General features: G+C 49.4%; 1 protein-coding gene across 3 annotated transcripts in view; it reads right to left on the bottom strand.

Moving 5' to 3' along the window:
• Positions 1 to 9,233: 9,233 nt before the first annotated feature.
• CLDN14 (claudin 14) overlaps positions 9,234 to 25,489 on the bottom strand; it is a 59,930-nt gene continuing 43,674 nt past the window's right edge. For 2 of the 3 annotated variants that reach the window (XM_032354708.1, XM_032354713.1), the window contains one exon: positions 9,234 to 10,330. In XM_032354708.1, coding sequence (XP_032210599.1) covers positions 9,571 to 10,284 — 714 coding nt within the window. In that variant the 5' untranslated portion in view covers positions 10,285 to 10,330 and the 3' untranslated portion in view covers positions 9,234 to 9,570. Of the gene's footprint in view, positions 10,331 to 21,616; positions 22,011 to 25,489 lie in introns of those variants that run through there. The other variant, XM_032354725.1, reaches the window with a different exon arrangement.

Consider the following 25,489-nt stretch of genomic DNA (forward strand, 5'->3'; position numbering starts at 1 on the left):
TTAGTCCAACTATGGCCTAGAATCACCTACCACAGTTCGGAAACTATCCTCAACTTTTATGAGGGTAAAAACAGATATCCAAGGGAGCCCATTACCCTAACATTAGCCATATTACTAGGAATTGGGGGAATAGCAGCAGGTATTGGAACGGGAACCTCTGCCCTACTCCAAAGCAACCAGCTTATGCATTTACAAGCCGCCATGACTAATGATTTAGAAGCTATAGAAAAATCAATCACTGCCTTAGAAAAATCCTTAACCTCCCTCTCCGAGGTGGTTCTACAAAATAGGAGGGGACTAGACCTATTGTTCTTAAAAGAAGGAGGATTATGCGCAGCCCTCAAGGAGGAATGCTGCTTTTATGCTGATCATACTGGAATTGTTAGAGAAACCATGGATAAACTCAGAGAAAGACTAGCCCAAAGAAAAAAGGATTTTGAATCCCAACAGGGCTGGTTTGAAAGTTGGTTTAATCGGTCTCCTTGGTTCACCACGTTACTGTCCACCATTTTAGGGCCCCTTATTATATTTCTACTAATTCTTTCAATTGGCCCTTGTATCTTAAATAAACTCATACAGTTCATAAAAGGTCGCCTGTCAGTAATCCAGACAATGGTACTGACACAGCAATATCAACTAATTAAACAGACTGGCTCCCAAGCGGACTTACTTCATGAACAAAGTAAATGGATATAGGATTCTATCCATGATAAAGAAAAAGGGGGGAATGAAAGACCCCCTTCCTCCTTGGTAAGGTTTGTTTTAGCAACCTATTGTCCCCATAGCCTGATGGCAACACATTGTCTGTGGTCACCCGGTCTGTCAAAAGGAGAGACAAATGAGAAATGAAATGTACCGGGACTTTCCAGAGTGCTGCCCCAAGGAACCGCCAGAACGCCCTGACCCCAACGCCCAATCATGCCTGAATCAAATTGATCAATTAGACTCCTGTAACCATGCATATCTGCTTCTGTAGGATCGCTTCCCGCCACCGCCTCCCGCCAGAACAAACCATTATGTCCTTGCCTTGAACACAGTGCCTAACAATGCTTGATTTAAGTTAACCAATCAGACCCCTGTAACCAAGCATCTGCTTCTGTAAACTCGCTTCCCGCCACCCCAACCTTGCCCTATATAATCTGTTCCCCAACCTAGCCCGGGGCACTCAGCCCACAAAGGCTGATGCGTCCGCAGGCGCCTGTGTAACCAATAAACCTCTTGCAACTTGCATCCAGTGGAGGCTTGGTGTCTGCTTCTTGGGTGCGGATCGAGGGTCTTTCAATTTATGTATCTGATAACAGAGCTTCAAAGCACATGAAGTAAAAGCAAACAGAATTGCAAGGAGAAATAGGCAGACCTCAATTTATAATTAGAGATTGCAACACTCCCTTCTCAACAATTGGTAGACCAAACAGAAAAGTCAGGGCAGACATCAAAGAATGGAACAACAACAGGACAGAGAGATACAGTCAAGGAGGCAATCTGGAGAAGTCTGGCGGGTCTGAGACCCCCAGTTTGTGTGAGGAAGGCTCTTGAGAGGGAGAGAGGCAGAGAGGAAGCAGAAGCAGGGATTAGACAAGTGAGCTGGAAGATTTGGATATAAGACGGGGGAAGCTTAAAGTCTTTTCTTTAAACATAAATGAAAAGATTTTACTTTCATTAAAAGAATTCCATGCATGGAAGACAAGGTGTGCGAATGCTCAGAGCACCAGACTGGGACTTCTGTGCTGCTCACCAAGGACCCTGATTTAGCCATCACCCTGACCACATTTGGGCCCAGCAGGGGACTGCGTCTCTCTGCTGTGTATTATTGACTCTCCCGGTGAAGCGAGATTCAACCTCCACTTGGAAAAAGGGCTGGGCTCTGGGGCACTGTACAAAATACATCCCTACTTTTTCTTCTCCTTTTCAGCTTTGGGCAAGTGGAGTTTCCAACAACTCAGTGGCCCATGATGGTAGGGGCCCCTGTTTTCCACACAATGTGGCCCTGGGAAGTTCTGTGCAAAGAGATTTTTAAAATAAATGAAGTCACATGTGAAATATGTAAGAAGAACTGCATATCTAAAGGGATTCAGTAGCTCTTGGGGAAGCACAAAGCCGTGAATTCAACCGCAAGTCACTTGTTGAAGAACTACCTTGTGCAATGCCATGGGAATAAAGCTCCCTAGATCAGGGAGATTCACAGTCTCATGGCAGATGGAGGCAAACACAGGGAGAGTTTTAAAGAAAACAAAACAGAATAAACATATCCCAATTAGGAATGTCCACCCAGATAAATGATCATAGAGTGACTATAACTGAGTAACTACCGCCCAGATCTAGAAAGGGGACATTAAGAGCACCCAGAAGACACCTGAGGACCCCCTGCCCATGACTGAAGTAATGGTACTGATTTGCCTCCTCCATTCTGGGAACAGAGGTCGCCATTCCTTCCCCTCCCTGTCAACACTTGATATGTTCAATCGTTTACATTTTAGCCATTCTACTGTACATGTAGTGATATCTCATTGTGGTTTGAATCAGAACCGGATTTGATTTCAGAGAATCAAAGTCGTGTGATAGTCGGATATCTGGGCATCACCGACCAACTGATAGTCATTACAAAGAGGGGTGGTGAATTTCGTAACAGAAGTATCTACGGAGCTGTGAATGGAAAAACAGTCTGCCTCTCCAGCCCAGAAGGTTGTCTGGGGAGAGGCTGGGGACTGGGTTTGGTCTAGGCTCAGGGACTCCCGAACATAGCCCCGGATCTCCTTGTTACACAAGCTCGACACTGTCCTGGACCCTCATGGCCTCCAGCTGGTGTTGACCAAGGTCGTGGTGAATAGCAACCCAAAGCAAACACCAGCTCCCCCAGACACCGGTTGAAGCCACCAGACCAAAACTCTCCCGCGTTTTCCCGGCTGTTAAATCCTGCCTTTTTGCTATTTATTAGGCTGGATGGGAAATCTATGCAAATGCTTTATTTTGGAAAAATGCCTGGGATGACTAAAAAAAAAAAAATCCCAGACCTCCCCAGAGCTGGAGGCAGCTGGTGCTCCCGACCGGAGCTGGTAGGCTACCCTGGTGGGACGGAAAGCTTGGGTCAGTCAATCATTTACCCAGCAGGGAGGCAGGGTGACAAGCTTCTACAGAGAGAGCGCCTCAGCAGAAAGGAATTGAGGTGCATGCTGTGCATCACTCTGAGCTTTCCTGAGGTGAACCTGCTGGAGAGGAGGTTTGAGGAGGACGCAGGTGAATCACCCCCGGGGGCTGGGCTCTCCCAGATTTATGAGGTGACCTCCGTTGGCCTCTCCCAGGCAGGAAATGGGCTGTTGGCTCTTTCCCCTGCCACGCACACCTGCAAAAGCCAGTTGGTAGTATTTTAAAATAATTTACTAGAATGAAATTTCTGTGTTTTCATTTGGATGGTTGCCCAGGAATTGGCTTTGTGCTTTTTGATTCAAGAAATAGCTTCAAATATCCAGGTCCTCCGATTTTGATCTCTCCTCCTCCGTCTCTGTCTCTGTCTCTGTCTCTGTCTCTCACTCACACACGCCCATGGCTCATCCTGGGTGGGAAAGGTGTGAGGATTCTATAGGAGACGCGTGAAGGCTTGAGTCTTCCAAGTCTTAGTTACACCTGCTTTACTCACCTCTCATTCCCCGGCATCTCCTGCTTGACCCTCCCTCTCCGGCGCGCAGTGACTGTTAAGCGACTGAGCATCATTAATTCTAGTTTCATTTGTCTAAAACTGACGCTTCTAGCAGAAGAAATGGGTGCTGGGTTTGTCTTTGCTCTTGGCCTGAGCAAAGGTTCAGCAAGGCCGTTCCCAGGGACTTGTCTCTCTCTCTCTCTCTCTCTGTCCTGTCTCTGGACCTTACAAACAGCCACCAGTGACACAGGAACTCCCACGCCTGTGTGCTTATGCCTGGTACTGCTCCGGCCACCGTGAGGAGCTCCTGCTCTGTCTACAACACGGGGATACCACCTGCGGGTCACTGTGATTCACTCCCCTGGGCCACCAAGCCGGCTCTAACTGGGTGGTTAAACGTGGAGCTGGGTTTCTGCTCTCTTCAGGAATCATGCTCAGGTCTCGGCTGCTGTTCCGGTGTCCCTTTACCCCCCAGATATAAGGCCTCTGAGGTCCCCGGGGAGCTTTTAGGGTTTATATTAATTTTTTTTAAAGATTTTTATTTACTTATTTGACTGACAGAGATCACAAGTAGGCAGAGAGGCAGGCAGAGAGAGAGGAGGAAGCAGGCTCCCTGCTGAGCAGAGAGCCCGATGGCGGGACTCGATCCCAGGACCCTGGGATCATGACCTGAGCCGAAGGCAGAGGCTTTAACCCACTGAGCCACCCAGGTGTCCCGGGTTTATATTAATTTTTAACAATTTTTCTGAAAGTTATTATTTTTTAGTAATCTCTACAGCCAATGTGGGGCTCGAACTCACAACCTGGGGATCAAGAGTGGCATTCTCTTCAGACTGAGCCACCGCGCACCCCTTCTAGGGTTTATTTTAGTAAAACTATTACTTATGTGCAGAAGGAAATTTGAATTTCTGGTTCCACGAAGTCTTTTCAAGTGATGGGGTTTTAAACGATGTGATGGGTCTTTACGTCATCTGAACAATTTGCTTTGAAAATTTCTTAAAATACTATTTATGCTGATTATTGTTTTGGCCTTGCAGTATTTATTACTGAGTATTGTCATGTAGTACATTCACAAAGGAGCACGACTGTCGCTAGTAATGTCCTACTTTATAAATATTTTGACAACACATTTCAATTTCATTGGTTTCCTTTTTGAATCTTACGTAGCTATCTTTTTTCTTTATATTCAAAAGTATTAAGGCTGCGTGGAGGCCCTGGGAGCTAGGACAGAACCTGGCGAGAAGACTCCTGATGCGTTATCTCGGGGGAAAATCCATGGTAGGTCTGCCTTAAAGCTTATGTGTGAGCTTTAGATTTTCCCTGAGGGCTGTTGCAACCTTATGAACTGGCAATAAGAGTGTTCTAACCTCAGGATGTCCAATTTCCACTTGGGTAGCTTGCTGTCTCTGCCTGGCAACCCTCAGCTCTCCCTTTACTTTTCTAAGTCCAGTGCCTCCCCTGCAAATGAAGCCCTTTGTAGAGCCCCCATCCCACCTGACTGTGAAGATCAAGTTCATTTAAAGCTTCTGATCACTCCCTTCTCCTTGGTTTCTAGAACATCCTCTTCTTAGTTCTTGCTCACTGGGCATTGTCCCTCTGGCTGCTGGCTAGAGTTATCCAAACCTGAACATCTCTGGCCTCTTTGACTCCTCCGGGTTCACTTCCAATGGGATCCTTTCCAGCTGCTGACTTACGTGGCCTTCCTGGGCTGAGGGCCCCCAGCGTGACCTCTCCCCGGACTTCAGTCCACTCCACATCTGCACTGGAGGCAGCTCAGACCAAAGCCCTGGAAAATGGGTTTAATCTACCTTAGCAGACCAGAACATTTTCTTTTCAGAATCTTCTTCACTTCAGAAAATAGTAACCCCATTCTTCCAGTTGATCCAGCCCCAAATCTTGCCATCAACCTTGAAGCCCTTTTTTTCCCCCACACCCAGAAGCAGGACCTCAGTACATCCTACGGGCTCTGCCTCCAGGCACACCCTGGTCTCTTCCATCCTGCCACCTGGTCCGCACCCACATCTGCTGCCCGGATTGTTGCCATTCATGCCTTTCCCTCTGGCTGGCAGGGAGAGAGCAAGGAGGGACCAAGGCAGGGAGGAGCAGGGTAGCATTGTGGCCAAGTGTGGGCCTTTGGGGCCAGGCACTGAGGGCGAAATCCTGGCCGTCTTCAGTTTATCGCTACAAAGTAGTACGTGATTGTTGTATAGATCGTAAGTAAGCGGGAGTTCTCAGATTGTTTCCATTTAGAGTGACAGTGGGTGACATGAAAGCAGGGTTCTCTGCGAGATGTCAGAGGCCTTTGATTTCAAGAGGCAAAATTCATGAAAGCAATCAGAATGTGTTATCCAAGAGGGGGACACCCAGGAGCTTCAAGTATGGGAGGGGCGTGGCTCCAGCTTGTCAACTGGCTTCCAAGAGACTGGGCTGGACAGAGGTTCCCAGGGTTCAGGTTTCCAGCGTCTGCTCACGCGGGGCCAGGGAGCCCCTGGGACATGACGTGCAAGACCGTGGTGATGGACGGTGATGGACGGGCGGTGGCCAAGGAGGGGCGTGGAGAGGGCCTGGGCTGTGAAGGCATCGGCGCCAGCAGTCAGTAGGTAACAAGGCATCCCCCAGGACTAAAGAATGGCCTTCACCCCTGCACATCCAGGGCCTCCCTTAGTGCTGGGGCCCAGAGACATCCTAAATGCAGGGGAGGAACCGGAAAACATGGCAGGCTTTAGACCTCTCTGGAGCAGAGCCAAACTTGGTTTGATTTAGAGAAACACAGAAATGTAGCATTTTTTAGTCCCATGAGAGTCATCGTAATTTATATCCATAACAACGGTGACTTACGTTTCCTTTTTATTCTGAAATTTGGGGCTGTGAGTTTTACCTCCAAAAAGAGATCATACTGTCATCAAAGCAAGCTTGGTTAAGAACACCCAGTCCTGGGGCGCCTGGGTGGTTCAGTGGGTTAAAGTCTCTGCCTTCGGCTCAGGTCATGATCCCAGGGTCCTGGGATCAAGCCCCGCATCGGGCTCTCTGCTCAGCAGGGAGACTGCTTCCTTCTCTCTCTCTCTGCCTGTCTCTCTGCCTACTTGTGATCTCTCTCTCTGTGAAATAAATAAAATCTTTAAAAAAAAAAAAAAAAAAAAAAAGAACACCCAGTCCTGAAGGTTTGGGCAAAAACGGAAAAAGGCATCTATTTGTTGGCCCTGGTGGTAATTTGGCAAAAGAGGGGCCTGCGTGGCCTGAGGTACTTGTCCTGGGAGTGAAGGAGGAAACTGGGAACTGCATTCTTACGCTCTGTTACTTGAGAGAGAGAATCAAGGTCCTATTCGGACCTACTTCCTGTTCGGGCTGGCCAGCCATAGGACAGAGCCGTCCCCGTGTCCCTTCTTGTGTGTTGCTTCCTGCTTTCTATGGGGACCCAGATTTGGACCTCTGGGTCTGACATCACCATGTTTCACCAGTCCGGCTAGAGCCCAGTTAACAGAAGCTCTACGGAGAGATGATGTGGACGGAACCATACATGGTCATGGACTAATGTCTTAATTATTTGGAAATAGTCTGGATATAAAAGTAATTAGACCGTGGGTCATGACACTATTTGCGGGAACATATTTGTTCCCTGCTTACCTGTCTGGCTTTGAATCCTGAGCCTTTTTACTCACAGGCTCTGTGATCCTGGGCAAGTAACTAATCTTTGTGTTTTAATTTCTCCCCTTGTTAGACGGGGGGAAGGGAATACTGTTTATCTCGTTGGGTTCTCATGGTTCTCATTGGACCAAATTAGTAATCAGAAAGTATGCCTGGCATATAGTAAGTGACCAATAAAATGTAAGCACTATTGTTATTGGTCTTTCCCCTGATTAGGAGATAGGGACACATTTTATTTCAGCAGTGACAGAATTAAAGAAAGAATTAAAAAAAAAAGCCATTTTATTTTTTTTCTTTCATTTGTAATAAGTCTATTACCTAGCGTAACTTCACCAGATACCTTCTAGACCATGACCATCACGGCAGGACTGACAGAATGTTCAGTTTTTAGAAGATTTTCGTTCCCTTCTTTATTGGTTTAGATTGACTTATTTTTATAATTTAAATAGTAAGTTAAAATTGCTTGTTTCATCCTACATGAATGATGAACTTTCTGGTCTAACTCCCCGGCCTGACGGGATGCAGATCCCAGCCCTCCCAGCTTCTCTGTGGTCAGATGAAGGCTAACGCGTGCTGCACCCCCACCTTCCAAACAGACGTTGTCTGGGGTCATAAGGTCAACAAAAAGTGGTATAGGGCTGCTCCTTTAACCTCCACTTCTCCATGTCAGGAAGCTTCTCCTCTTATAAGAACTCAGCAATGGGTAGTTTAAGGTAAGGCCTTAACTGGTAAGGCCTCAAGGAGCCAGAGGGTCTCTCAGTGGACACACATTACTCCCGAGAGCCTCTGCCTGCAGAAGAAGTACATGGTGGCTGGGTTTCTCGTTACCGTCTCATTGTCCTGGTCTGAGCGCCTGGAGGACGCCGTCAGGAGGAAGCAGGAAGTCAGCGGAGTATAAACCCGCCTTTGGCCTTGTTGGGTTCAGGGGATCCAGGCTGCGGCCGGCCTGGCCCTTTGACTCTTGTCTGGGAGGCTCCCCTTCCTCCCCCACTGGCCCTGTTGCTGCACCAGTTGCCCGCGGGCTCCATGTTTGTCCTGACCGGGGGTGGCTCTCTACTTTGCAGACAGTGGCTGCCGGAGCCCTGGTGGTCTTTCTCCAACACCCCTTGAGAACGCAGGGATTTCTTTAATTGATGCCCCATGTCTAGGTGTCAGGTCCCCCCTTCCGCAGGACAGGGTATGCTCTTACCACGTTCAGAACTTGAGGTTCTGGACAGAGGCAAGAGCAGGGCACCACAGGGCCCGTGATGGGCAAGGCTATGAAATGGATGAATGTACGGTCCTCAGGCTAATAGGCGATCAGTGTGTGTATATGTATGTGTGTGTGTGTGTGTGTCCATGTACCGCTCTCTGATCGTGAGATTTAGATCATAGCCAGACAGCATCATCAGTGTTCTTAAAGCAGTCAGAGCTCATCTGGTTCTCTCAGCAGTTTGTTCCAGCTAAAGGAGAGGCCAACATATTCATTACCCCTCTGATGGCAGCTGCCATCCTGCCTCTGTCCCCAGTAAAAAAGCCAGTGGGGTCCCGTGCAGCCCTTGGGCACAAGCAGTGCTCCTAACCGGGCTTCTTGCCAATGCCCAGAGAGCCAAGCAACGAGGCTCCTTTTTCTGTGTTTTTAATGCTGACATTCGCTTCCTGACTAGTGGGGGCTACGGGTAGAAAACATTATCTTTACCGTGGGGTTTCTGACAGCCATCGTTCCTCCTAGGAAGTCCAGTACTTCCTGCCCCGCCTCTGGGCTTCAGCTGGAGTGACTGTTTTCAGTGGGTGCTGCTCAAGCAGCTTCTAGACAAACGTCAGCCCAGCCCGTCTCTGATTTCTCATCATGTGTGGGCTGGGGCCACTCCCGGAGTGTCCCCATTGCTTTGCAACATGGGGCCCTGACAGCGTGCTGTGGGAGTAAGACCCCAGCAGACAGAACAGACTGGAAACGGAAGCAGATACTGTCCTTTTCATTAACAACCACATCCACAGGTTTATTCCTATATCGCAAACAAACCCTACAGACCAAACTCCCAAGTTGCCTTTCATTCAGCGGTTATTAAATCACCCACATAAATACATATAATAAATAAAAAACCAGAAAGGATGAAGTCTTTGGTATATAGAGATTTTCCCCCATTTTTTCCCCTCCGTCTCTGTGTTCTAAGCCCACTCCCTCGTGTTCATATTATTCCTCTGGACGCCAAAGAGTAGTCCAGAGGTCAGCTGGGTGCCAGGACACGGCAGGGGTGCGAGCCCGGGTCCTGCGGCGTCTGTGCGCTCGGGGAGGGACAGGCCCTGGGCACTCACACATAGTCGTTCAGTCTGTACCCGCTGAGGGAGGCCGAGGTGGCCGAGGGGGCCCGGTTGTCCTTGAAGGCGGCGGGGGGTCGGTAGGCAGGTGCGGTGGTGGCCGGGGCGCCCCTGGGCTGGGTCTGGTAGGGCCTGGAGGGCGCCTCGTCCTGGCAGGAGAGGCAGAGCAGTGTGCCACCGATGAGCGACAGGGACGAGGAGATGAAGCCGAGGTACAGGGCCTGCCCGATCTCGAACTTCATGCCGCTGGGCAGCAGCGGGTTGTAGAAGTTCTGCACCACGTCGTGGGTGGTCCAGGACACGGCCACCATGCACAGCAGGCCGGCCAGGATGAAGAGCGCGCCGCCCAGCGCGGCGAACGTGGCCTTGGCCGGCGTGCCCTTGGCGCAGCGGGTGCACTTCATGCCCACCACGGCGCAGGCGCAGGCCGCGCCCGACAGCAGGCAGGAGATGACCATGAGCGCGCGGGCCGCCTGCAGGTCTCGGGGCAGCGCCAGCAGCGAGCGGTAGATCTGGCACTGGTAGATGCCCGTGCTGTGCCACACGCACTCCATCCACAGCCCCTTCAGGTAGGACACGGCCGTCAGGATGTTGGTGCCCACGTGCGCCGTGCGGCGCCAGTGCGGCAGGAGGGTGGTGATGAGGGTGCCCACCAGGCCCAGGAAGCTGAGCAGGAAGCCCAGCAGCTGCACGGCCGCGCTGGCCATGGCCCCCGTGGCCGGCTGCCGGCTCGCTCAGGCGCCCGCCGCAGTCCTAATGAAGCCGGGAGGTGGGGCGGGGAGAGAGAGGAAATGGGTTAAAGATTATCTTGATGCATGCATTTCTGCCGCCGAAACTGAGTTTTCCATAGGCAGTTGGTAGAACAGTTAAGAGTTTTAAAAATAGTTTCTGCGACTTCCCTGGGTGATGGATTGCGCTGCCGGTCAAAGACAGTTTTCCCCTCCAGGGGAGGGGGCGAAGGCAGACATCTGGCTGGCCTGGGCTTCCCAAGGACCCCGAGCAAGGGCAGTCAGAGCCCCTCTCCTGATCTGTCAGCCCTGAGCAAGCCCTGTGGAAAGTTCTACCTTATGTCCACCCTAAACCACTAATGCTGCATTCGAATCTCATTCCGTACCCTCTGATTAGTGGTCACTTTGGTTGTTAAACCAACACAGGGACTGACAAGAGTTAAGGCGTGTGCTACCTACGACTTGAAATTAGCCTCGGATTGCGGGTCAGGATGAGATGTCTTCCAAAAGTGGGTGACTTCCCTGTGCTCTCGGGACGTGAGAGGGTTTGTACCCACAGGCAGGTCTGACGCTTTCTTCCAGAATTCTAGAGCTGGATGTGAACTTAGAGATTGCCCACGGATGCCAGGGGCCAGGAATGACCAAGGTCACCGTGCCTGAGGTGCTGGGGCAGGACCGCAGATCAGCAACCACCCCTCCAGCAGGCCACCTCCTGTCACACCTCTCTGCAGAGGGGTGGGTTTGCTGTGAACTGGGTACTGCTACCGGCCTTCCAGAGAGACAGGAATGCAGAGCCATTTCAAAGGTTTAAAAATTCTAACCACGGCAAAATCCAGCGCATTGTGTGGGGCAAGGACCCAGGACCTCTGTCGTGACAGACAACTAGGGGACACTCGGGAAATATTAGAAAGGAGGAAGGAGAGAAGCAGGGAAAAGGAAGTGAGGAAAGAGTAGGGGAGGAAGAAAGAGTAGCGGTTTAGGTGGACCCCAATGGACCCCGCGGTCTCCTCTCTGGCCTGGGGCACGGTGACCATCCGTGTTGCCACCCCCACCTGCTGGGGGACTCTCAGGGGGTCTTTCCAGGCTCAGCTTCTTTCTCTAATATGAGGGAGCTCGACTCGGTGGACCCAAAGTGTCTCCTGGTCCTGAGGACAGTAAAGGGATGGTTCTCTGCAGGTGAATAAATCTTTTTTAAAAAATTTATTTATTTGACAGACAGAGATCACAAGTAGGCAGAGAGGCAGGCAGAGAGAGAAGGGGAAGCAGGCTCCCTGCTGAGCAGAGAGCCCGATGTGGGACTCGATCCCAGGCCCCTGGGATCATGACCTGAGCCGAAGGCAGAGGCTTCAACCCACTGAGCCACCCAGGCGCCCCATAAATACAATCTTTTAAAAAAACAAAACAAAAAAACCCCCACATCTGTGCAAGGATGATTTGTTCAGGACACCATGTTTTTCACATACACTTCACACTGACTGGCCACCTGCACCTTGTCTCCCCACGAAGGGTTTTTCCTTCCACTCAGCAAGGGCACAGTTGGAGATGCTGGGCTCAGGGTGGGGGGGGACCCTGGCAAGTCCCTGCCGCCCAAGGGCCGGCTGTCCTGCAGTCACTGTGAGGGAGGAGAGGGTCCCACCCAGGGGTCACTCTGCTGTGTGGGCCAGGGCTGCTTCAGCGACCCCCAGCCCCCACCACCGATGTGCTGAGCAGGCTGGCCGAGCTGACACCCAAAGCGCCAACTTCCAGATGTAAGCGGTGCCAGGCGCTGTGCAGACAGAGTGCTGCCCGGTTTACTCCCCACCGTAACCCAGGGATGCAGCAGCTGCTCATCCTGTTTTATACGCGGGGCAACTGGGAGCAGGGGATGAGGTACTGGGCCTGCCTGGCTGGTCTTCTCTGTAGTTTAATTCCTCCTTCAAACACTTGCTCAAGTAAATAGTGACACTGCTGTGAAGTCCTCCCCAGGGGTGGGGAGAGGGGGGACGGGTATCATCGGTGCCTTCTGGAGAGTTGACTTTTCTCCCCAAAGACGGCCCAGAACATTGGTCTCAGTCCTTTTGCAGTGGTCCAGGCAGCCACGGTGACCGACCATTCTGGTTTGCTGGAGACGGGGAGGCTTTCAGTGTGAAATCGGGGTAGTCCCAGGCCGAACCGGACACTCGGTTCCTCCAGGAAGCCCAGAGGCTTCGGACTTTTCCAGGTGGCCTTTAGGATGCTTCCAGTCCTGTCTGGAGGCTGTCCCCAGGCTGATGGCCGTGCAGCCTGTCCCTGGTCCAGGGCATTCTGAGGCTTCTCAAAGCTCTAGCTTGTCAAGGTCAATCATTAAGTACACTGATCCTCAAGAATGTGGCACAGAAGCTAAGCCTCCCTGACCCCATTAGTCTAGGGAAGTGGACCAGAAGTTTACTGGAGGTCTAAATATTTATGGAGAGCCATGAGTGCTAATTTTAGAAACCATTAGGTTTCTATTTTTAAACTTGTACTAGAAGGATTTGCTAATTTAAGAAGTGGGTGTTAATGAGCCCCCAACTCCCAGCCACCAGCTCCCTCACCCCTTGCCGGTAGTTACCAGCAGCTGCTACTGGCATTAGGTCATAACTCAACTTCCCCGCAACCACTTTTCACTTTGGGGCCGTTGGATGGAAAAACAGCTTCAGATGAATGCATCTCCTTGGAAACCACATAAAACTCATCCCTGATACTCCGGAAGGATCCTGCCCAAGCATGCCTCCCAGGAGGGGCCGTGCGTGCAGAACTCAACAAGCCAGCCGTGTTGAAGAGCTGCGACTAGCTTCACCGATGAGCTACTCTTTTCCTGCAGATGTGTGTGTGCTTGTGGAAGCATTTGCTAGAGAGACGTGAGTCCAAGACAAATATGGTCCTAAGACTCGAGTTCCAAAAAGACCCTGACAGGCTGGGCAGGTGCGGCTGAGCGTAACAAGATTAGCCACTCCAGGAATAAATGTTGGGTCCTGCACTGGGGTTCGCAAAGTCCCCAAAGCACCCTCCGGGGTGGGTAATACGTGGCTTAGTTGTGTGAGCGAGCAGGATTTAGGATTTGCAGGATGTCTTGTGTGAGGAGTGTATGTGTCAGGTGGCTTTGAGAAGGGCTGGTGACTGCTGGTCTTCTCACCGCTCTGTGCAAGCCCTGTGCATCTCCCAGAAAATTCTGTGTAGCATTTGCTAAACTTACTTGACTAGGGACATCGTCTCTTGGCTCTTCCAGGAAAACCTTAAGTCAAATCACTCTGGCAAGCAGACCCAGAGGGTACAAGTCCCTTAAAAGTTTAATGGAGCAATGGTGAGCTAGAGCTGCTAAAAAAGGCAAAACCAAGTAATTTGATTTTCGGGAGGCTGAATGAGCACAGATAGGAAGGCCAGCAGGACGTAGGGTTTGCCCCCAGCAGAGTCTCAGAAAGCCCCGGGGCTATAAAGTAACATGAAAATCCATGAAGGGCAGCTGTGGAAAACACCAGAGCACTGTTGGCCCCTCAAACTGGATCTGGTTTTATGAGCACCAGATCTGAAAGGTGAGGCTTTTTTCCATAACTTTTATGTTGCTCCTTCCTCTGTTGTCTGTGAGCTACAGACAGCTTTAGCACATGGCAGAGTTCAACCTCCCCGCCTGCCTGGACTCCAGCTGTCTCCCAGTGGCCAGTGGGGACAGCCTGGCTAGGACGACAGACTGAAGCACTGTTCTCTCAGCCCCCTGCTCCTGCCTTCTTACTGTCCAGCAAGAGATGTCCTGAGCACATCTAGTTCATTCTTCATTTGCTGGAGTGTGAGCTCCGATCTCCCCCACCATCCAGATGGCCTGGAGGGGTGCAGGTGTGAGGCCAGTAAGACATTTGAGTCACATGATGTCCCCATGCCTTAGAAATCTCACCTTTGGCTACCTGTAGCTGTCACCTACCTTACCCCTTGAAAACTCAATCCCATTACGAGTAGCTCAACTGTGGGCAGGCATGGCTTGCTGGCCCTTCCCCACCCACAGTGCGGAAGAGTGTGTCAGACCCGGCGTGGGGGTAATGGGAAAGGAGGGCACAGGCCGGGTGTGTGGGATTCTTTATCCTGTATCCCCTGGACACTCCTGTCTAGAGGAAGAGTTGGAAGGTTTGGCCACTCAGCCAATTTTCAACTTGGAACTGGCCTGCAGTGGGAACAGACTTATAGCCATCTGGGAATGAGCCAGCCTACACACGTCTGCCCCAAGGGCTCCTGACGTGGTGTTGGGTCCATAGTGGAGACAGCATACAACCTGGCTTCCTAGAGCTTATCAAGGACAAGGAAGAGCTGCCTTAAAGAAAAATGGCCCTTGGACTTCGTAAGTATGCAGAGTTGTTTCAACTTTGATAGTCAGCAATTTAAGAAAATGTTTGGTTCAAAAAACCCAACTGGACTGGCTCTTTTTTTTTTTTAACTTAATTTAATTTTCTTTATTTATCTGACAGAGAGAGAGAGATCACAAGTAGGCAGAGTGGCAGGAAGAGGGAGAGGGGGAAGCAGACTCCCTGCTGAGCAGAGAGATCGCGGGGCTCGATCCCAGGACCCTGAGGACCATGACCTGAGCGCAAGGCAGAGGCTTAACCCCCTGAGCCACCCAGGAGCCCCTGGACTGACTCTTCATTATTGCTTAGCTATTTCATAAATGCTACACCTTAGGAACTAAGAATAAACTCAAAGCAGATTTGGATTCACCTTAATGAGATGAATTAACAAAATGAACATGAGAAAAGAAATGACTTTGGTGCTATATCCAAATGAAATAACTACACCTAGTATTTCCTAAGTATATGTTGGGCACTGTGTTTCTTATTAATGTACAAAGCAAACAGATCTCTTTTCTAGAAGCTCAGGTATACTCTGGAGGTATGTTATAGTGCATCCTCTTACCCAAATATATAAGAATCAAGAGAAAAGGATCAAGTAATATTTTGGAAAAACCATTTCATATTCATTCAGGATGGGCCACACTGTGGAGTTTGGGGCTCTAAAAATAAAGTTTCCTTCATTACCATTCCAAACGTTCTGTAAATTTTCTTGGGTTATTTTTCAGACTGGTAGGCATCTGTAGTTTAAATTTATGAGGATTTCTCTGCCATCTACAGATGTTGCAGAAGAATGGCAGTCTTTCTGTGACAGCCAGAGACAGAATAATTGTATGACTAACTTATTACTATCATGGTGGTTAGAGATTGCTTGTGCTAATCAGGGATATTGATGTGAAATATCGTGCCCACATCATATAGATATGACAATTTATAGATTAAAATTTTCCCCTCTCTTTTGGATGACCAAAGAAAAATCTATTTTTCATAACAAGCACTGGTTTGGGGAGAAGCCTGTGTTAATACAGATGAAAACCATGGCTTTGTGGTTAGACCATTTTCAACTCAGTGAGATTGAACAGTCTATTGATTTTAGTGAAAACTGTAAGTTTAAGTAACTGCAGCCATAAAAAATTCTAAACCATTTCTCAGGAGACATTATCTCTCTAATTTCAACTCACCGGATTGAATTAGAATCCATTGCAAATACAGCAGATAAGTATTTCTAAATAAAATGATTGACTTTCATTTAATAAAATACACTGCTGCTTTTGCATAGCTGTTTTTCCTGATGAGATAGTTGTCTAGATTTGTTATGTTGTTGTTTTTCATTTTTCAAGGCATAGGTGAATAAAAACCTGTTACACAACAAATGTATTAAAAGGTATGGGGCACCTGGGTGGCTCAGTCATTTAGTGTCTGACTCTTGGTTTTGGTTCAGGTATGATCTCATAGGCGGTGAGACTGAGCCCTGGATTGGCCTCCATGCCCAGTGGGGAGTCTGCTTGAGAGTCTCTCCCTTGCTCCTCTCCCAACTTGTATGTCTGTGCTCTCTCTCTCTCTCTCTCAAATAAATAAATAAACCTTTAAAAAAAAAAAAGGTAAGAAGATATGGGTATTGTCTAAAGTATTAAATGAGGGGCACCTGGGTGACTCAGTGGGTTAAGCCTCTGCCTTCAGCTCAGGTCATGATCTCAGGGTCCTGGGATTGAGCCCCGCATCAGGCTCTCTGCTCAGCAGGGAGCCTGCTTCTCCCTCTCTCTCTGCCTGCCTCTCTGCCTACTTGTGATCTCTCTCTCTGTCAAATAAATAAATACAATCTTAAAGAAAAAAGTGTTAAATGATGATTAGATGACTCACAGCTAAAATGTTTCAAGGGAAAGTTTTGTATAAGGGATGTTATAGGCTGAATTATGCTTCCCCCAAGAAGCTAATGTTGAAGCCCTAATATCTAGTGCCTCAGAATGTGACTTTATTTGGAAATAAGGCTGTTGCAGACATAATTAGTTAAGTGAAGTCATACTGGAGTAGGATAGGCCCCTAAACCAATAAGAATGGTGTTCTTATCACAAGACGGCCTTGTGAAGACACAGAAAAATAGGCAGGACACCATATGACAGAGGAGGCAGAGGTTGCAATGATGTATCTTCAAGCCAAGAAATGCTAAGATTTGCCAGCACTCTCAGAAGCTGGGAGAGGGATATGGAACAGAGTTTTCCTCACAGTCCTCAGAAGGAACCAACCTTGCTGACTTCTTGATTTTAGACTCCTGTCTCCAGAATTGTAAGAGAATAAGTTTCTGTTTTTTTAAGCCACCCGATTTGTGGTACTTTGTCACAGCAGCCCTAGGAAATCAATACAGGAGACTAGCTGAATGGCAGCATGGCACGTTGTAGAAAAGAAGCGCTCGTGTCTGAATATGAGAAGTGGATCCTTCCCAGAACAGGCATCGAGCACAGTCTGATGACTTCACATTTGTCATGGAAAACAACAAGGCAGTAATTAGCTTTATGTCCCAAAGTGGAGAGGACAGAATCTAAGGAGAGGTTAGAGAACACAGAGAAGGAAGAATCTGGAAGACTGTAGTTGTGGAAACTCAAGAGCAAGTGCCAACTACAGTAAGTAACCCATACAGCAATCAAATAACTCAACCTCTCCAAATTGGAAAAGTGTATGAATCCATTGATCCCAGACTGCCAGGCCTTCCTGTGGAAATCCAGTAAAGCTCAGTGGTACCTCCCTTAGGACCTTAATGTCAAAACAGAAATGAAAACAAGCAATAGGACATTGTCCTAGCTGGGCCAGAAGCCTCCATGAATAAGGTAGCTTGCGAAACTGAACTGGGGATATATTGCAGTGACTAAAAGTGTGGTGTCAAATGAAAACATATGACTGAAATTTATTAATGCTAAATAAAATATAGTTAAAAATGATGTTTAATGTTCATTCTCTGTAAATTTAGCTTTTTGAGCCCAGGTGCACAGAAGCTGTTCGTTATTAATGCTAAGAGTAAAGCAATCACAGCTAAATGTACTGTTTGCAAAATGCCAAACATAGGCTAAGTGCTTCTGTTGGCATTACCTTATTTAATCCTTTAAGAAATCTGTGATGTGCATGTTGTTGTCCCCATTTACAGATAGGGAAACTGAGGCTTAGAGAGGTAAAGTAACTTGTCCAGGATCACACCTGGGCTGAATCAGAGACCAATGCAGATTCCTGTAATGATCCAGTTCACGATGCTGACAGTAACAAAGGTGAGTGCTGAAAAGAGGTCGGTGAGGCTGACAAGGTTCACCGACAGGTTAGCTGTGGGGTGTGAGAGACAGGAGTCAAACACAGCCCCAGGGGTTCTGCTCAGGCAGCTTGAGGAACGCAGCTGCCAATTATTGAGAAGGTAGAGACAGTAGGGGATGGGCAGGTTTGGAGGGTGAAGGGCAGAAAGAATCTTGTTTTGAACATGTTGAGTTTGAGATGGCTATCACTGCCCAGGTGGGGACACCCATGGTTAGATGAAGATGTGCAGAGTTCAGGGAAGAGACTGGATTGGAAAAGGCCATTTGAGACACAACAGCACACACCTGGGATTAAGAGCCATGAGACTGGATGACACCCATGGACACGGAAGGGCAGGGCCTGCCCAGTGACTCAGGAACCCTTTAACATCAGAGATTGGGTGACGAGGAGGAGTCAGTAGCATGGGGCACAGGAGTGGCCACGAGAGGGGAGACAACCCAGCGTAGTGAGTGAGGACAGAGATCCATGTTGGAGAGACTGATGCGCCAGGTCAAGTCATCAGACAAATCAAGCAATCTGAAGGAATACTGAGAAATGTTATTTCTTAGTGGGGTTCAGCAACATGAAGGAAACTGTAGACCCTGGTAAAAACAGTTTTGGTGGAATGATTGTAATGGGTTCAAGAGAGGACCAAGATGGGGCAAATGAGCCCAGAACATTCTTTCGAGGACTTGGACAATCAAGTACCCGCATAGCAAGTTTGTTTGGTTTGGTGATAAGTTTGTTCTTACCACCCAGGCCTCTTTTACCCAGCCCCTCCTGGGTACTCAGCCCACGTCGTGTATCAATCTTGGCCAACATAGGGCATTTGTATTTTCCTGGATGGCCCCCTGAGAACAAATCTCCTGTCCTTGGCCCCAAAGACTATCACTCACGTCAGTAAAGATATGACTGGATCAGCCCTAGGAGGGAGACCAGTGATACTTCCAGGTATGCGTTTCTAAGACGTTTTAAGAAATTTGAAGTTAGGGGGAGCCAGGTGGTGGGTATTATGGAGGGCACGTATTACATGGAGCACTGGGTGTGGTGCATAAATAAGGAATTCTGTTACGCTGAAAAGAAATAAATAAATTAAAAAAAAAGAAATTTGAAGTTAATTGAGTGAGGTATGAAAGTCCAGATTGCAGAAGTCTTCATTAAGGCAAAAGCCCGCTGATGAAATAGCGCACGGCGTTTCTAGCTTAGTCTTCAGACACATACAAAGGGCCGTGTTGTGTGTTTTCTCTGAAGAGTACAGGCCACCATAGGTTACATTTGCCCATTCTCAGGACGGGCTACATCATTGCCAGAAGCCAGTGCAAAATGAAAATGCGGGGTTCCTTGTTCAAAAATCATTACGAATTTCAAGATGAATGAAATATAATGCAGTGCATCCAACAAGCATGGGCCACTCCTGAGGGTGGGGTCTTGTGGGACCTGGCAGGTGGCAGGCCCTTGAAGCCTGTCCTACTGGTTATGGACAGAGCCAGGAGCTGGACGTGGGGAGTTTTCCTTAAGCCCATGAGCACATCTCATTGAGATGTTGAACAGGAGACACTTTTGCAGTATGCTGCAGAATAAAAAAATATGGTTTCCTATGTTTATTTTTTCCTCATTTAAGTGTAGCCCAGATGCCTCGGTAAATGCCTGGCAAGGAGGAGCCTTTGGAAAACAAAGCTATTGCCGGCCTCCTGTGCCCGAGAGGGGCCTCCAATGGAAACAGACCTGTCGTTCTAAATCTGTTTTCACTTTCCTCTTGTTCCAGGGAAGCTGGAGGTGTGCGTGCCATTGGGTGTGCACGTCCAAGCCCAGGAGCGAACAGCTAGCTGCCTCTGGGTGGCTTGCTTCTTCTTGGAGACTCTGCTCCAAGCCCCCGGAGTCTGGCAGGGCCCCCAGCCCCTAGTGAGAAGGGGTGAGGTGCCTGAGCCCCAGCTACTCCTTGTTCCTTCCAGGGTCCCCCACACGGGAGCCCTCTGAGTGCAAGCCCTGGGCCCCCTCCCAGCACACAGCCCCCAGTGGAAAATTCCCGATGCCTTATTGCTGTTGGCAGCCCCGGGAAGAAGCCTGTGGCCCTGGCGGCTGCTCGTCCCGCAAACAGTGTAAGGAGTATGAAGATCATCTGCGGGGAGGAATGTTTGCGTTTCAGAGCGCCAAGAATCACTCCTGAACTGGCAGGACGGACGGACCGTCTGTATTTTAAAACAAGGCATCGGAAGAAGCCTTGAAAACAGGCTCTTAGCCTTCTTGTTCTGTGTAATGGAAGAGATTCCCTGATAGAAACGAGAGAACAATTTTTTTTTTTTTAAAGACAAGAATTGGCCTTCAATTGTATTGATTTTTATCTAGAAAACCCTAGAAAACAAATATTTGCAGTAACATTTTCATGGTACCAAAGGAAGAATCTATGTTTCTTGCCCCGCCCCTTTTTCTGGGACAGGTTTCTCTGCAGATGCTTAAGAAGCATCCATCCCATTGTAGATGTGGGTAAGTGACACACAGTAACTGGTAAGTGACACACAGTAACTGTCAGAGATTTTTGCAAAGCAGATGGTGCCAGATAAGAATGGAGGCTGACTTCAAGTCTCACTAATTCGAGCAAACAGCTCAGCCTTACATGACTCACCTGGCTATCTACCTCATAACAGCTGCTTCCCAGAACTGTCTAGAAGATGCTGAGATAATATATGTAAAAACCTGTAAGTGCGGTGAGGACGCCCGGCGAATGCAAGGCCTGTGCTGCAGATTTATGTCATCACGAATAAATCCGTTCCTGACTCCATCCAAGCCAGCCTGGACACCCGCACTGAGCCCAGAGCTGGCACGGAGTCGCCGGAGAACACAGCAACGGAGCTCTTCTCTGGTTTCCCGAGACTTCAAAACTAAACCGAGCGATTAAAAGATTTTTGGTCTTGAAAACTGCAGGAATTAAATGTCTCGGTGGGAATGTGCAGCCAAAAGCCAGTGTCCTGAGTGACTCCACGTTTGGGGACCCTCTCAGGGCACTAATCCCAGATCCTTTTCTACGTTGCCTGTGGCCCTCCCAGCAGGCCTCGGGAAGGCCGCCCATCCTGGGAAGACCGCGGCAGCTGTTGGGATGTGGGGTTCAAGGTAGTTGAAGGATTAACTGACGGATCAGATTGCATGGAATTTCCCCCTGTTTTACCCTTATTAAGAGAGATCTATAACTTTCCTGCCCCTTCTCCCATGCAGTGTGTGTGTGTGTGTGTGTGTGTGTGTGTGTGTGTGTGTTTGTGTGTGTGTGTTGGCGGCGAGCGGTGCGGGTTGTGGGGAGGATAAGTCTCCAATGTCTGAAAACTCTGGACGCTCCGCCTGGCCCTCTTTGCAGGAGAAACAAGCCAGTCACAGTGCAAAGGGTCAGGGACAGTGAGCTCAAGCCGACACTGCCTTGAAACACTCAACAGATTTCGTCCTTGCCCCCAGACCGGGGCCAGCCAGTGATGAAAGAGTTCTGCCCGAACACTCAGGAACGGGGTCTTGACCTTCCTGGCTCATTAGGAACCCAGCTGCCCTCACTCCTGGCTGCTGGGGTCCCCCCAGGGGTCCCCAGGCCCCCTCCAGCTGCCTTCTTGCCTATCACCTGGAGAACACTTGCCTGCCCACGGCGCTGGCCGGTAGGGCCTCACAAAACCCCCAGACAATGGACTGTCAACCCCAAACCCTCCCGACTCATCGCCTCACCGCAAACTCACATGCAGCGGCTCTGAGTTCCATCCGCTTCATCAGGTCCCTCGTCAGTGGGGCTGCTCCAGACCCTGGCCCGGCCAGCCCGTGTGGAACCAGGATTCCTCCAGGACGCCGCCACCTCCAGTCTTCCCTCTTCCACCAACTGGAAGCTTCAAGGCCAGAGGATTTGAGAGAAAAGTATTACCTTGCCCTTTGAGAAGGACCTGCGTGGGCACAGGTGTTATCGGTTGAATGGTTAACTGCCCTGTGCACGATAGGAGGCAGCCCGGCCAAGGCGGACATTCAGGACCAACCAGAAATGTCATTTCTGCACTTTGGAAAAGTGCCCAATATATCTGAACATAGTCATCTCCTCCCTAAAACACCCTCCAGTGACTCTCCAGGGCGGCCGGCAGAAAGCCTTGACTGCCCCGCCAAGCGCCGAGGTCCACCCACTGTCAGCCAGGCCACCTGCCTGCGCTCCCTGCGCCGGGCCCATGGCCTGTGCGCTCCTCCTTGGCGTCCATACTCAAGACGCGCCTGCAAACAGCCCGATGCCTGCCCATGATCCAGCCCCTCCTGTGGCCCTGACCACCCACCATCCCCGGGGCCGGTCAGCGGGTAGTGGTTCCCGTGCCGCTTGGGACTTTTATCAAATTGAGCAACCCAAGAGTTTCTCAACTTGCAGGCCACTGTGCTCTGGACACAAGCCATCGAATTTTGGCCAACATGCAACCGCGTTTTATTTTTTCAGCCACAATTGCAGATATAGGCAGTTAGGTGATGTCTGCCGGTAGAGTATGGGACGGGGTGGGTCGTGGGGCACGTGTGGAAGGAGGGACGATTTGCTTTGAGTTGGAGATAAGGGACAAGGCAAAGTCTGAAGCCGGTGCCAAAAGAAGAAGGTGGCTTTCTTGGGATTTATGAGACATTTGCCTGGAGAGCCTGATAGGACTGGGCATAATCCTGGAAGGTAGGACAGCACCCAGGGGAACGGGGCTGTGCTGGGCGTTCTGGGATCCAGAATTTAGCTAGACTCGTGTGTCTGTCCCTTTCTCACTGATTCCATCACGATGCTCCAAGGGCGGGGACTTGGGCCCCTGTGTTCTCTTCACTGCAGTCCTCGGTCCGCATGGCTTTGGTGGGTGCTCAGCGACGACAAAGGAGCTCAGCCACGGGGGCAAATGGCTCTGAGCAGGGACCAGAGTCTGGCCTCTGTGTCGCTGGCAATGGGAAGGTGAGAGCAGAGGGCGTCTTGTGGAAGCGCTGGGAGCTTGGAGCAGTTCAGACGGGTCTGTTACATTATTACTGACCCACAACCAAATCCACACAGCTTCTTTTTAAAATCTCTTCTCGAGAAGTAACTGTTGTAAACAAAACCATCTTCAGTTCTGAGCCCTCCCAGGGCCCGAACCTCTTCTGCCCAGTGAATATCATCTACAGTAAAACGCACCCGCACCATCTGTAATTTTATGCTGGGAGTTTGGGGGGATGATTTTTATCCTTTTGTCTTTGGGGGTGATTTGGCTACGAGTAATACATTTAATTTACAACTGTCTTCGATATCTTGGCACTGATTGTGTATATTTGGGAAACCCTGCACAGACAGACAAAATGTGAACCCAAATACTTTCAAAAGATTATGTTTTTATAAATACTACATTTAACAAAGAACAAAGTGCACAGAATGTTATGTTTTGTAGACTTTTTAAAAATTTCCATTTTTAAAAAGCTTTTGTTTATTTATTTGACAGAGAGAGAAAGAGAGAAAGAGCAGTAGGATCCCCTCCCTGGGATCATGACCTGAGCCAAAGGCAGACGCTTAACTGACGGAGCCACCCAGGCGCCCCTATGCTTTATAGACTTTTGTTAAACCTTTGTTAATATCGATTTTCTCTGAAGCAATTCATTTCTGTTCTGGGCTGAAGTGTGAAAACTCTGAGGCCCATGGCCCTGGCCTATGGCTCCTGATGGACAAATGAGCCTTTCCTGGGCGAGAGGATGAAGACACAGGTTCATCAATTTATTGACTGATTGATTGATTGAGCTCAAACCTATGTGAGCAACAGGGGGCTTGGTGAGCAAGATAGACACTGCCCTTGCCCCCTCAGTGGGTGGAGGGTGCGGATCCTGCTGCACGAGCGACAGTCGGCAGACAGGGAGGTTAGGCTTGGGGACTCGGCCCCTCCTTTCCAAACAGCCGAGACCCTCATCCTCGTCTCCCCTACCTGCCATCAAAGCCCACTCTTGGATTCTTAACACTTTATCCCGCCCAGGAGGTATTTTTAAGTCTAAAGGATAAAGGTTTAATCGTGAAATTTCAAACACCAGTCAGGGTACAAAGGCGGATCGGAAGAGGAAGGTTTTGAGCATTTTCTAATACTCCTAAAGTCACTCCATTGACTGGTGACTTCTGTCCTTGCAGATATGATAGAAGCCAGGAGATACTTCAGATTAGATGGATGGACAGATGCACGGATAGATGGATGCATGGACGGATGCATGGACGGATGCATGGACGGATGCATGGACGGATGGATGGACAGATGGATGGACGGATGGATGGACGGACGGATGGACGGATGGATGGACGGACGGATGGACGGATGGATGGACGGATGGATGGATGGATGGACGGATGGATGGACGGACGGACAACAGATGATGGACGATTCTATCACCTTTATTCTCTCAGCTTGTGTTTGAAGCTTGATTCGTTTTCTGACTTCTCATAGAGCTAGGCTAAGGTCTGACAGACATTAGGGAGTTGGTAAAAAGTTTGTTGAATGAACAATTTAATGAAAGGGAGGTTCTATATGAAGGAGGCCTGTGTTTTTGGGGTTTCTGTTTTGGGCTCCTTTTGATTTGAGTAACACACAAGCAGGCAACTTGAGTCTGCAGTTAGCAGAGTCTTGGCTCTCTTCTTGGGGTAAAGGCCATTGAAAGCTTGACCTTGCTCAATTTATTGACAGCATATCCAATCGAAGCCACGAGACTCCCATGGAAACCTCTGTTTCAGATTTCATTTTAACTTGGCAGAGGTCTGACCTTGGTGGATTCCTCGTATCAGTAATAACAATAGTAAAATGATACCAAACACTAACATAGCACTCACTGTGTGCTGTTTGTGGTTTTAAGCACATTACATATATTTACTAACTTAACCCTTAAAATAGCCCTTTGCTTTAGGTACTACTATTTATACCATTTTATGGGTGGGGAGATGGAGGCTCCAGGAAGAGAAATGACCTGCCCAGGGTCACCCAGCTCTAAGGGCAGAGGCAGGACTTGAACCCAGGCAGATTGGCCTCAGTGTCTGGGCTCATATCACTGTATACATCACATCCCCAACATCAGCTGGCAGCTGCCATGCTGCCGTCACTAAAGGAGAGTTTTTGCTGCCCCCTCCCAGAGAGGGCTCTTGTGGGCACCAGGCTGGTCAGGGGCTGGTCTGGAGTCCTGGCATCGACGATGGTGTAACCTATGGAGGGACCGGCGAGGTGGAGGCTGCTCCTTGCCTGCCTGCTGTCAGCTCAGGGGTGAAGAGAAGCCCAGTTGCAACAAGGAAACAACCAGCCTCGCATCCTTACCACCCCACAGTGGGCTGAGCGGGGCAGGGACAGGTGTGTATCCATGTATCCATCAGAGGACTGGGCAGTCTGGTCTCTCTCCTGAGGATGACCAGGGACTCACTGGCCCTTCATGGGGAGGCATGGGGGGGGGCATACCAGACCATCAGGTTCAGCCACAGTCTACTTCAGAATTGGGGGCCCTGGGGCCATTTGGGAGAAAAGATACTAGAAATTTACTCTCTCAATTCTGGAGGAGGCCAAAATCCAGGGGGCAGCAGGGCCACGCTCCAGAGCGTCCGGGTAGGATACCTCCTTGCCTCTCCCGGC

Source organism: Mustela erminea, chromosome 1 (genome assembly GCF_009829155.1).
Source record: "Mustela erminea isolate mMusErm1 chromosome 1, mMusErm1.Pri, whole genome shotgun sequence".
NCBI classification, from domain to species: domain Eukaryota; kingdom Metazoa; phylum Chordata; class Mammalia; order Carnivora; family Mustelidae; genus Mustela; species Mustela erminea.